Source organism: Geotrypetes seraphini, chromosome 5 (genome assembly GCF_902459505.1).
Source record: "Geotrypetes seraphini chromosome 5, aGeoSer1.1, whole genome shotgun sequence".
NCBI lineage: Eukaryota > Metazoa > Chordata > Amphibia > Gymnophiona > Dermophiidae > Geotrypetes > Geotrypetes seraphini.
In genome coordinates, this window is record NC_047088.1 from 81,586,646 (window position 1) to 81,599,782 (window position 13,137).

Below are 13,137 nucleotides of genomic sequence, written 5' to 3' on the forward strand. Positions count from 1 at the left end.
TTTTCTGTGCCTAAGTATTCTATTAATTTAACTTCCTTATTCCTGTGGGGATCTCCAAAGGGGACGAATGGGAGACGGCCGGTGGCAGGTGGTACTTTAGCAATTCTTACAGGTTGCCATAGGCCTCAGGAGCTGTCTTCCCTCTGCCGTGGTCCTGCCCCTTCTCTAAGTCAGAGACAGGCTTGGGACAGAGGGAAGACAGCTCCTGAGGCCTATGGCAACCTGCAAGGATCGCTAAAGTACCAGCGATCCTCTCTGCAGACTGCTCTCTGCTGGAATTAGGTAAATGGATGTGGGGAGGGTAGGCCTTCGGGGGGGGGGGTGCAGTCCTTAAAAGGGGTAGTGCAGGCCTTCAGGGGGGGAGTCAACCTTTGAGGGGGAATGTGCAGACCTTCAGGGGGGGTCAGGCCTTCAGGGGAGGGGGGCTGTATAATAAAAAAATATTTGAACATAAATACAAAGTACACTCGGTGTGTGTATATATATTTATATATATGTTTAGCATTTTTATTGTTGGTAGATCATTTTGACTTGGTCATTTTAAAAGTAGCTCTCAAGCCCAAAAAGTGTGGGCACCCCTGAAGTAAATAAATATAGGAATAAATATATTTTTTCAATTGTGATAATAACTTAAATGGCAATATTCATATCACAATTTAAAATAATTAATTAATAATTTAAATAGTGCTCAGACCCACAACCTTAGTGTTCTAGTGTAAAGACACACAACACCAGTTGCCATCAGACCATCATGGCACTATTAATGTCTGTACCACCATATAACAATCCAACATCCATTTACTATAAAATAAACTTATCTTTATGGTGGTTACTGCTTCTCCGATGGTCATTTAATAAGCAGCTGGTGTCATAAAGTGCTTGTGCATGTGCTAATAAATAACTTCTGGAAGCCAAAAATTACAAATATTTTCCCTTTTACTTGAGTTTCGCCTTGTGCTTCGTCAGGAAGGGATTATCTATCAAAAAACATATAATATAATATAATTTAACATCTCACTACAAAAACATTAACACTAATGCAGTTTATAAAATATATCAATACATAATACAAATTTCCATAAATTACCTAGAAACAGCCTCCAAAGAAGGACCCATCCGACCTGCTCCATCAGAACAGGCTACTAACTGACATCAAGCTGCTGACCTCCTACCTCAACTTAAATAGGGAGTTCTGAGTCACATGTCCAAACCCCTCCCTCTAACTCATTACTAGTCAGCAATCTTACTGCCTTGTGAAAGAGAGATACGGTACTCTACATCTGAAACCAATCAATCTCATTATTGAGCCGCCTATGGTCTGCCAGTTAAAAATAAACCTGTGTTCTTTCTCCATTAAAATCTGTGTAACATCTCCCTTATATGTAGGTAAATGTAACAACACTGTATATCGTAATTCTTCACTCCCATGTCCCATATCTAGCCAGTGGGAAACCAGAGGAGCTGACAGCCGACCACATCGGATGTTACTTAAATGTTCCGCTATTCTTTTTTTTTTTTTTCTTCTTAGCTATTTCTGGGCAAGAATCCAAAGCTTTACCCGGTACTATGCTTGGGTTCCAACTGCCGAAATCTCTGTTAAGACTTACTCCAGCCCATCAACACCCTCCCAGCCATTGAAGCCCTCCCCTGCCCATCCTCCACCAAACGGCCATACACAGACACAGACCGTGCAAGTCTGCCCAGTAACTGGCCTTAGTTCAATATTTAATATTATTTTCTGATTCTAAATCTTCTGTGTTCATCCCACGCTTCTTTGAACTCAGTCACAGTTTTACTCTCCACCACCTCTCTCGGGAGCGCATTCCAGGCATCCACCACCCTCTCCGTAAAATAGAATTTCCTAACATTGCCCCTGAATCTACCACCCCTCAACCTCAAATTATGTCCTCTGGTTTTACCATTTTCCTTTCTCTGGAAAAGATTTTGTTCTACGTTAATACCCTTTAAGTATTTGAACGTCTGAATCATATCTCCCCTGTCTCTCCTTTCCTCTAGGGTATACATATTCAGGGCTTCCAGTCTCTCCTCATACGTCTTCTGGCGCAAGCCTCCTATCATTTTCGTCGCCCTCCTCTGGACCGCCTCAAGTCTTCTTACGTCTTTCGTCAGATACGGTCTCCAAAACTGAACACAATACTCCAAGTGGGGCCTCACCAATGACCTGTACAGGGGCATCAACACCTTCTTCCTTCTACTGACTACGCCTCTCTTTATACAGCCCAGGATCCTTCTGGCAGCAGCCACTGCCTTGTCACACTGTTTTTTCGCCTTTAGATCTTCGGACACTATCACCCCAAGGTCCCTCTCCCCGTCCGTGCATATCAGCTTCTCTCCTCCCAGCATATACGGTTCCTTCCTATTATTAATCCCCAAATGCATTACTCTGCATTTCTTTGCATTGAATTTTAGTTGCCAGGCATTAGACCATTCCTCTAACTTTTGCAGATCCTTTTTCATATTCTCCACTCCCTCTTCGGTGTCTACTCTGTTACAAATCTTGGTATCATCTGCAAAAAGGCACACTTTTCCTTCTAACCCTTCAGCAATGTCACTTACATACATATTGAACAGGATTGGCCCCAGCACCGAACCCTGAGGGACTCCACTAGTCACCTTTCCTTCCTTCGAGCGACTTCCAGTAATCACCACCCTCTGGCGTCTGTCCGACAGCCAGTTTCTGACCCAGTTCACCACTTTGGGTCCTAACTTCAGCCCTTCAAGTTTGTTCAACAGCCTCCTATGAGGAACTGTATCAAAGGCTTTGCTGAAATCCAAGTAAATTACATCTAGCATATGTCCTCGATCCAGCTCTCTGGTTACCCAATCAAAAAATTCAATCAGGTTCGTTTGGCACGATTTACCTTTTGTAAAGCCATGTTGCCTCGGATCCTGTAACCCATTAGATTCAAGGAAATACACTATCCTTTCTTTCAGCAACACTTCCATTATTTTTCCAACAACTGAAGTGAGGCTCACCGGCCTGTAGTTTCCTGCTTCATCCCTGTGACCACTTTTATGAATAGGGACCACATCCGCTCTCCTCCAATCCCCAGGAATCACTCCCGTCTCCAGAGATTTGTTGAACAAGTCTTTAATAGGACTCGCCAGAACCTCTCTGAGCTCCCTTAGTATCCTGGGATGGATCCCGTCTGGTCCCATCGCTTTGTCCACCTTCAGTTTTTCAAGTTGCTCATAAACACCCTCCTCCGTGAACGGCGCAGAATCTACTCCATTTTCTCGTGTAACTTTGCCAGACAATCTCGGTCCTTCTCCAGGATTTTCTTCTGTGAACACAGAACAGAAGTATTGATTTTAATACTTCTTTTAGTGTGACCAATGTAATATTTATCACAGGGGCATATAATACAATATACCACTACCTTAGACATACAATTGGTGTCCGTAAGCAATTTAAACTTTTTCTTATATCTACCTCCATTTGGGATCTCCAATTCCTGACCTAACTTAATATAGTTACAATATACACAGCGGTCACATGGCTTATGTTCACTTCCAGTTCTGTCTGTTCCTCTGGTTTCCCACGGGTTACCCCTATGCCGCAACATTTCACCTACATTACGGCCACGACAGTAAGCAAACTTAGGGGGTTCAATTAGATTAGGGATAACTTGCAACACTGACCAATGCCGTTTAATTATCTGGCAAATCCTATAGCTATCTACTGAAAAAGGGAGGACGCATACCGTAGAGTTACCATTTCCCCCTTTCATGTTAGGCTGTAGTAACCACTCATGATGACAATTGCTAGCACTCTTCCATGCTTTTTTAACTACTTTATGAGGATATCCTCTTTGTATAAACCTGTAATACATTTTTTTAGCTTGATTATGAAATTCCTTATCTTCTGAGCAAATTCTCCGTAATCGGAGAAACTGCCCCACCGCTATGCCTTGACGGAGGGGCTTCGGATGGAAACTCTGAAATTGTAACAAAGACTTTCTATCCGACTGCTTACTATACAGGGTAGTTTTTAATGCTCCCTGATGTTTAATCAGCCTAAGATCTAAAAAAGATATATTTTCTTTACTGCTGTTAAATGAAAATTTGATATTACTATCGAACCCATTCAACTCCTGCATAAATAGATGTAAATTATCCTGAGTTCTCGTCCAAAAAATATCACATCATCAATATACCTTTTCCATAATAAAACCCCCTCGTACAAAGCAGACTGGTATACATACTTTTTTTTCAAATTGGGTCATATATAAACAGGCTATTGATGGGGCAGCTGCTGACCCCATAGCTACCCCCTTTATTTGAACATAAAACAGTCGTTCAAAGCTAAAGTAGTTACATTGAATTATGATGTCTACTAGCTGTTTAATGAATGATACTTTATCTCTAGCTATACCTAACAAGTCCAAATAGTAGCTGGCCACCTCAATGGCTGCTTGCTGGGGAATGTTCGTATATAGCACGGCCACATCACTGTGTCTTCTCTAATTTGACCCATATCCTCAATTAGCTGTAAAAAATGAGAGGAATCCTGGACATACGATTCAGCTTCAGATACATATTTTTTAAGAAAACTGTCAATATATTTAGAAAGCGGCTCCATAATAGAACCAATACCATCCACAATTGGTTGGCACGGGGGGGTTGCATAGTGATTTGTGTATCTTAGGAATAAAATAAATAAAAGGAGCAATGGGATATTCCTTGCTAAGATACCTAAATTCCTTGAGACTAATCAGATTATTATTCCTTGCAGATATTAATATACCTTCTACCTTTACCCTTAACTCTTGTGTTGGATCGCTATCTAATTTTAAATAAAAGGTCTCATTATCTAACTGATTTTAAGCCTCCTGTTTGTATCGTATATAATCTTGAAGAACTATGCCTCCCCCATTGTCCGCTCTATGAATGATAATGGACTGGTCATCTCTCAATGAATTCAGAATATGAAGCTGTTGTTTAGACAAATTAAACTTGGTACGTGATATTTGTTGCTCCATCCTATGTAAGTCTGACATAACCAATCGTTCGAATGCAGCCACTGACACATCTGGAGGACCCGAAGGAATCCATTTAGATTTCAAATATAACGTATGTTCATCACCATCTTTAATCTGAAAAAATGATCTCAATTGCAGGTACGACAAAAACGATGCAAAGCTACACGGGTGTCAAATTTGTCATATCTATTGGTAGGAACAAATGACAATCCTTTAAATAAAACTTGTTCCTCCTCAAAAGTTAACAAACGAGAGGACAAGTTAAACACTCCTTTATTTACTTGCGCATATTCATTTTCTTGGGTTTGGTTGCCCTGGTTTCTTTGGGTTTGCATGATACTGCTAATTCTTCCTTGTCCGTTGATTTTATCCTTAAAAAAGACGATAGCAACACCGGTAAAACTTCCATTGGTTTATTCTGTTTAACCGCTCCTGAACCTTCTTCACTCGAGGATTCACTAGTGGACATATTAAATGCCACTTTTTTGCCCATCTGTCCGCTTTTACAGACTTTGGCCTTTTTATTCATCCAGCTGTACACATACTCTTTAGTGTAATCATTTTCGTCCCTTTGAAATTTCTTGATTTTAAGCCCACATTGTTCCTTCATATATGTCTCCATTTGTGATTCATGTTCCTGTAGTGCTTGTTGAAACTCCTCCCCCTCTTGAAATTGCTTCATTTGATCTAATTTATTTTGTAAATCCTATTGATGTTCATCAATAATTGGTGCTAATGCATCCACTGTTAGCAACATCAAGTCTAAAGAACAACGGGATAGTGTTTCATTCCAATTTTTTACATCATATGTCTCATTATCCATAAATATGGGTTCCTTACGTATTCTTAACCCCCGTGGGATTCTTTGATAATGGCAATATTCAACCAATGTTGCTGAATGTAGCTGGGCTCTAATTAAGGCTCTATTAATGTTCTTAATTTCATTCCAACTCACTGGAGGGAGATCAGTCCCATCTCCCAGCAGTCTGCTGCCTGCCATTAAATTGGCTATATGATCATCTGATAGACCAGATTTAGATTGCCATCCTATGGAGGCCATATTATCCCAAATTATTATATTAAATAAATAAATATAGGGATATATATATTTTTTTCAATTGTGATAATAACTTAAATGACAATATTCATATCACAATTTAAAAGAATTAATTAATAATTTAAATAGTGCTCAGACCCACAACCTTAGTGTTCTAGTGTAAAGACACACAACACCAGTTGCCATCAGACCACTTTGGTTGTACCACAGAAAGCCGGTATAACAAAAATCTCATAAACAGAAATAATATAAGGACCTTGTATAGGATGGTATGTATAAATATTTAGCACAAATCAGTGAGTGAAAAGATCAGCAAGGTATATTACAAGAAACTGAAACTCATACTGAAAATGGAATGAGATACAAACCATCAATGTGCAGTCCCCACACTTATAGTTTTGGAATAAAATTTTTCAGTGCAGATCTCTCAGTTATGCTTATATTAATGAGTAAAAGGATACTTACTGTTATCAGAACTACAGCCCCACAGTTCGCAGATATATGTAAACCAGAAACCTGAAATAGCTATTTAATGTGCTAGAGCTAATGACTATGGCAGTTATCCACTTTAAGAAGGATAGAGATAAATTATCCAGGAATAAAAACATTAATAAATGAGATGCAGAGTTATTTCTATCTCAAATAAGGAACCAGTTCCTACAAGTAGGTTATGTATAAAGCTGCTAACTGGAAACATATTAATAAAATAGGGTTGATCCAGTCCTGGATTTATGCCATTGCACTGTAGTTCTGATTTTCCCATTGCATTCCTTAAGAAAAGCAAGATTACAAGTCCCAGAATACACTGGGGTAAACCAGGACTGAATCAACCCTGTCCTATGAATCTGGATCCAGTTGGCAGTCTTAGTTATAACCCTCAGCAAGAGCTCTACCCATTTTAAGTAAAAACAAGAAAATGCCTCCATGCTCAATAGCTGATCTGTAGGAACTTATGTATTGGAAACTGTACATCATGGAGTCAGGAGCTAAAGATCTTATAGAATATATATACATAGAACAATTTTTTTTTATTTATTTATTTGAAAAGCTTTTAGCCCACCTAAACCTAAGCAGGTTCCAAAAATATATACAAAATTAAAAACACAACAAAATAAAATCCATGACATAAAAATACTAGACAGTATAATAACTACTCATCCTGCATCAACTTCATCCTTTTAGTCACTGCTTCTCACCCGTCTAAACATAAAGCTTCTACAAATAGAGATATTTTTAAAAGCTTTTTAAATGTCTGTAAATCTTTGATCAAGTCATAGCTGTCCAACCAGATTGTTTCACAAACTCACCCCACCACTGAAATGGCATTGGCTCTGGTTTTAATATGCTGCATCCTATCCACATTGGTACCTCAGATCTCAATGATCAATGTGGATGATACGAGGTCATAACAACTGACAAATATCAAGGCATCCCTTGATGGATAGCCTGAAAAATGAACACCAGCACTATAAATGTTATGTGAGATCTAATAGGTAGCCATGCAGTCATTGTAAAATGGGGTGACATAGATTAAATGCTCAACAGCATTCTGAATCACATGAAGTGCTCTGCACCTGGACGACACTATCCCCAAATATAAGGCATTACAATAATCTAGTCCCTGTAATACTGTACTTTGGACTACAAGCCAAAAATCATAAGGTGATAATATTGGTTTCAATCTACACTGTAGAATCTCAGTAATCCAGCACCCAAGGGGATTGGTGGATACCGGATAACTGTTTTTCTGCTTAATTGAGAGTGTGTTAGAAACCTTGTGTAACATACTCTCAATTCCACCCCCTCCTTCCCACCCCAAAGAACCAGCACAGCAGTGGTCCTGAGTCACAAACCCCCCTCCCTCTCTCTCTTCCTTACCCAAAGTGCAGTGGTCAGCAGGAGGCAGCTTCAAAACAGGCTACTCATGGCCAGCCCTGGCAGGGCCTTTGCTCTAATGTGTCAGAAGTGACACGTCAGAGGAAAAGCCCTGCCAGGGATGGCCGCAAGCAGCCTGTGCCTCCTGCTGACTGCTGTGCTTTGGGTAAGGAAGAGAGAGCGAGGGAGGGAGGGAGTTTGCAGCTCAGGACCGCCGCCTGCTTCTGCACTTTGAGGCTTGAGGGAGGAGGGCTTTGTGGCTTAGGACCGCTGCTATGCTGGAGCTTCAGGGCAGGAGGGAGGGGGGTTCTTAGTAGTTTGGGGGCTTGAGGGAGGGAGGATTTGCAGCTCAGGATGCTGCCACTGGTGCTTTGGAGGACATTTTTTTTTAAATGGCTTTTTTTTGCCAGTTGTGTGAGTCCTGGTTAAATGAGACTCTACTGTACTTAGAAGCTGCATGTGAAAAAAAGCAGACTTAACAACAGTTAATACTTGCTCTCTCATAGATAAAGTTGAGTCTAATCAGACACCTAAGAATTTTATGTAAACTGGAAGCATTACATGGCCACAGATAATTTCTACAAAAAACAAGAGAAAACTGCAGACAAAATGTACAAGATGCAGGCTATGTTTATTATATCAAATATTAAATGCGGTTAATAATACCACCTTACAGCAAACCAAAGGACCCGACATGATCCGTGTTTCGATAAAAACTTCTTCAGGGGTCCTAACAAATGTAATTAAAGATAGCTAAAGAAATACTGTAACAAATATATGAATATAAAAACATAAAAACTAGACATGTGGTGTGTTGGTGAAATAGAGACCGACAATCAAAGATGATAAACTATCGGCCTCTTTTACAAAGCTGTGCTAGTGGCTGCGCTGCGCTAACGGCCCCGAAGCCCATAGAGATTTAAAGGGCTTCGGGGCTGTTGCCGCACAGCTTTGTAAAAGAGGCTGTATGTGATGTGATCAAAGATAGATAAAAACAACATGGTGAGAAAAACATAATAAGAATGCATTATAAGTGCTGATTCATGAAACTGCAAGACCAACCAAAGTGCATATAAGAAAGTTGACGTAAAGCGGTGCATACATGTGAGGTGAAAGTGCATATGTGCAAAATGCTATATAATGAACATGAAGAATATATATGGATAGCTAATAAGTAAAACAAAATAAGCAAAATGATATGATACAAAATAATAAAAAATGAAATAGTAAGAAAAAAGAATGAGTAAAATTGGGATAAGAAAAAGAGACCTACCAAGGTTCATAAGGTTTTGAAATAAACCGCAATTCAAATAGATAATAAACTAAAATAGAGAAAACCATTCATAAACATATATATACATCAATTTAAAATAAACATATAAGAGCTAAAAACAGTTTCTTTATTAAAAAATGTTAAAATTGATGGGATATAGGCTAAGAATAGTTTCTTTATTACCGTAATATGTGTAAATAAAATTGATGAAATTACATAAGCAACGCGATGGAACTGACCATGCTGAAGAGTTAGAAAGTAAGGTTAGCCTCTTTGTGGATGATACCAAGATTTGTAATAGTGATAAGGCGGTGGCTATATCCAGAACATGCTGGACTATAAACTTATTACATCTGAGAGAAAAACCAAGGCGCAGAAGTGTATTGAATCTGATAAATAAGTGTTAGCACTTTGGGCTGAAATTCAAAGTGATTTAACTAGGAAGAAGCCTCTTCCGCCTGTTTAAATCATTGCTTGCTCCCTAAGTGGGGATATTAAGTGGAAGTTAACCAGAGTGCTGCTGAATATCCCCACAGACCGCCCAACTAAAAAGTGCGGAGGAGCCTGAGGTTATGAGGGTGTTGGCAAGACGTAACGTACATGAAAACAAGAGGATAGTAGGGGAAAATGCAATTTTAAAAAGAAAAGAGTACAGTTAAGGTTAAAAACAAGAGGGCAGTGGAAGAAATCATATTAATGTTGAATGGGATCAATACATAAATCGGCAAGGGTGGACCCAGAGATCATTTAGCATTTATAGGCATCTTTAAAGAGGAAACTTTTAAGGTTTCCCTTAAATTTATCTAAATGTGAAGGTAACAAGTTCTAAATTATAGGGGCTATATTTGCAAATGAAGAAGCCCTACGAGTACCAATGATTTTTAAAGATGGAACGTGAAGGTGCTGAGATGCTGATCTTAAGGTTCTCAAAGGATAATGAGAGATAAGAAGTTTATGAATGAAGGCAGGTTCTTTGGTGTTCATGGTTTTAAAGGAAATTAAAGCAATTTTATATGTAATTCGATGAGGGATTGGTAACCAGTGAGTACTCTTTAGCAAGGGGGTAACGATCAAATTTCTTCTTCTTTGTTATAATTTTTATGGCAGTGTTTTATATTAATTGTAGATCTCAGATGTGTTTTTGACAGACACCTTTATATAAGGAATTACAATAGTTGAGCTTAGAAATAATAAGGGAGTGAATTAGAATGTTGAGAGAGTGAGGGTCAAGAATGGTTGCTAAAGATCTGATCATTCTGAGCTGCCTCTCCCTAGTACCTCTGTTAATGATGGTTTTATGCATACTGAATAAACTGGTGCTTATGCAGCACTTCCTGACTGGCCCTCCACCCCCCCTCCCCCACTAAGAGCTCTGACACCAGGCCTCCTAAAGCAGGAGCAGCAAAGGCAGTAGACAGCCAGCAAGAGGCAGTGCTTAGGACAGGCTTTTCGCTGCCAGAGCACTGCTGCTCCTGCTTTAGAAGGCCCGAAGGTATGCGGGGAGGATGGTTGGTCAGTGAATCGGAAAGCCCGATTTTTTTTAAGAAAACAGATCGATTCAAATCAGCAAATTGGGCAGCACTACTGTTTACATGGCCAACAGAACGATGCTGGAGTGGAAAACTAGGGCTGACTGGGAGTTAAATATTAAAATACCATTGGTAGAGTGGGGGAGGAATGGATGGTGGGACATAGATGTTTACTCCTGTACATAAGTTGGTGATTGCAGAGAAGGATAAACCTGCAATCATCATTATTTTGGTCTGGATATGATTGAAGGACATATAAAACAAAAGTACACCGTCGTATTGTTCTTGTGTAATACAATATTGCGTGGTATTGCAGTTTTTTGATTCTTTGATATTTTGTCATGTGGTATTAATTAAAATTATAATAAAGTCATGTGGTAAAAAAATTATAATAAATTATAAAAAATTATAATAAAGTCATGTGGTAAAAAAAATTATAATAAAGTACAACTGGTAGCCTGGGGGGAGGTTGGGAAGTGAAGACCATGGACCAGAATCTTCCCTGCTTCCATTGGTATCAGGCCACATGCTTCTTCAACATTTCAAATACTATTCTGTTTAGTATGTTATATTATTTTGATGTACTAGCAACCCTATTGAATGTCTGTGTCAAACTGTCCATTGTAACTTCTTCGGTAACTGACCCAACCTCTTCTAATGTAATCCAACTTTGAACTGAAAAGGTAAAGGCATAATAGAAAACCTGATTAACATAACATAACAAATCTGGACTTGGGCAATTCCTTTTACCGCTCCTTTCAGTTTTCCTTATTCCATTTTGTAAGTCGCCTCAAAGTAGTTTATCTGGCAAGAATACAAAACGTTTTAGCAGACAAGCTGAGCAGACTCCTACCTCACAAGTGGATATTCAATGCCACCATTTTGCAACAAACATTCTTGGATTGGTGGACCCCCAAGGTAGGCATCTTTATTTCTCAACCACAGTCTTCTGCTCTTCTATTCCAGACTCTACACTCCCAGTCGTCTGCAGTCAGATGCCTTCCTCAACTGGCAGAGCACATTTCTATATGCTTTCTTTCCATTTCCTCTAGTTGAGAAGACTCTACTAAAACTTCACCAAAAACAGGCCACCTCGGTGGCCACATCAGCCATGGTTCTCTCTCTTTCTAAAACTCAGTATATGGAAACATGTCACATGTGAAGTGTTGCCAACAGAATGAAGGTTCTCTCCATCATCCAAATCTACATTCACTAATACTCACAGTAAGGTATCTCTCAGCAAGTAGATGCTTTTGCACTATCTGCTTCTAGAAAACCTTCTACACAGTGCTACTATTGCTTCAATTGGTGTCTCTTCTGAAATGTGCCTTGACATAGAGATACCCAATGCCTCAACACCCAATGTAGTCACCCAATGTAGTCAGTACCCAACATGGGTACTGGCACCATCACTGCAAGAACAGCTTTGAGCACTGTTGCAGCAAGAACTGGCTGGGATACTCCAGTTCCACCCACAATGCAGCAATTCTCACTCAACAGGATCAAAATATAGGATGGCAACAAGGTTCCCAAAGTCATTTACATCAATACAAAAATCCAGTGTAGATGTTTTGACTTGGCTCTTATCATTGCCTCCTTTGTCAAATGCAGCTTATTTATGTACTTCTGTATTATTTTTTCAGAAATAAAAACTAATTGACAGCACAGTTTCTTTTTACTTATAGTTTTTAATGCAGTGTCTCTAGCATGCCCCGACGGGACCCGTTTCGCCCACAAGAGCTTTCTCAAGGGTTCATAGAGAAGCTCTTTTCCAGCGTCCTTCCTTGTCAGACTCCACAATGAAACAGACTCTACCTACCTCAAGACTTGCTTCTAACTATACTAGCTCTCCTGTTGCACGTGCTCCTCCCCTTATGTTCTTTTAATGCATCACCTTAATTGTACAATACGTCTTCTCTATGTCTTCAACTCCCAATAATCTTCTTATCCTATGTTTATTTATGCTGTAATGTATTCTTAAGATTCCTTTTACCGCTCCTTTCAGTTTTCCTTATTCCATTTTGTAAGTTGCCTTGAACCTATGTAGGCATAGCGCAACCCATAAATACCTGATTAGATTATCACCTACACTTTTCCAAATCTAGTCTCAAAACTACTTCAGTTGCATTCATCTTGGTTCAGTAAGTGCTTTTTATCTACCATTAGACATGAAAGCATTACCTGTACATCCTTTGATTTCCAGATTTATAAAAGATCTTTACCATACCAAGCCTACTTTCAAGCCTTCTGCTGTTGCCTGGGACCTTACTGTTGTGCTTTCCATTCTAATGAAGTCTCTCTTGGAATCTCTCAACTTTATCCCTCAAAAATCTCACTTGGAATGTGGTCTTCCTCATAGCTCTTACATCTGCATGCCGGGTCAGTGAACTTCAAGTACTT

General features: G+C 39.4%; 1 protein-coding gene across 1 annotated transcript in view; it reads left to right on the plus strand.

The window, feature by feature from the left end:
- Positions 1–12,396, plus strand: part of LOC117360749 (zinc finger protein 2 homolog) — a 73,115-nt gene extending 60,719 nt beyond the window's left edge. Inside the window, exon 13 of the mRNA XM_033945048.1 lies at positions 11,704–12,396. Coding sequence (XP_033800939.1) covers positions 11,704–11,789 — 86 coding nt within the window. The 3' untranslated portion in view covers positions 11,790–12,396. The remainder of the gene's footprint in view (positions 1–11,703) is intronic.
- Positions 12,397–13,137: the final 741 nt, after the last annotated feature.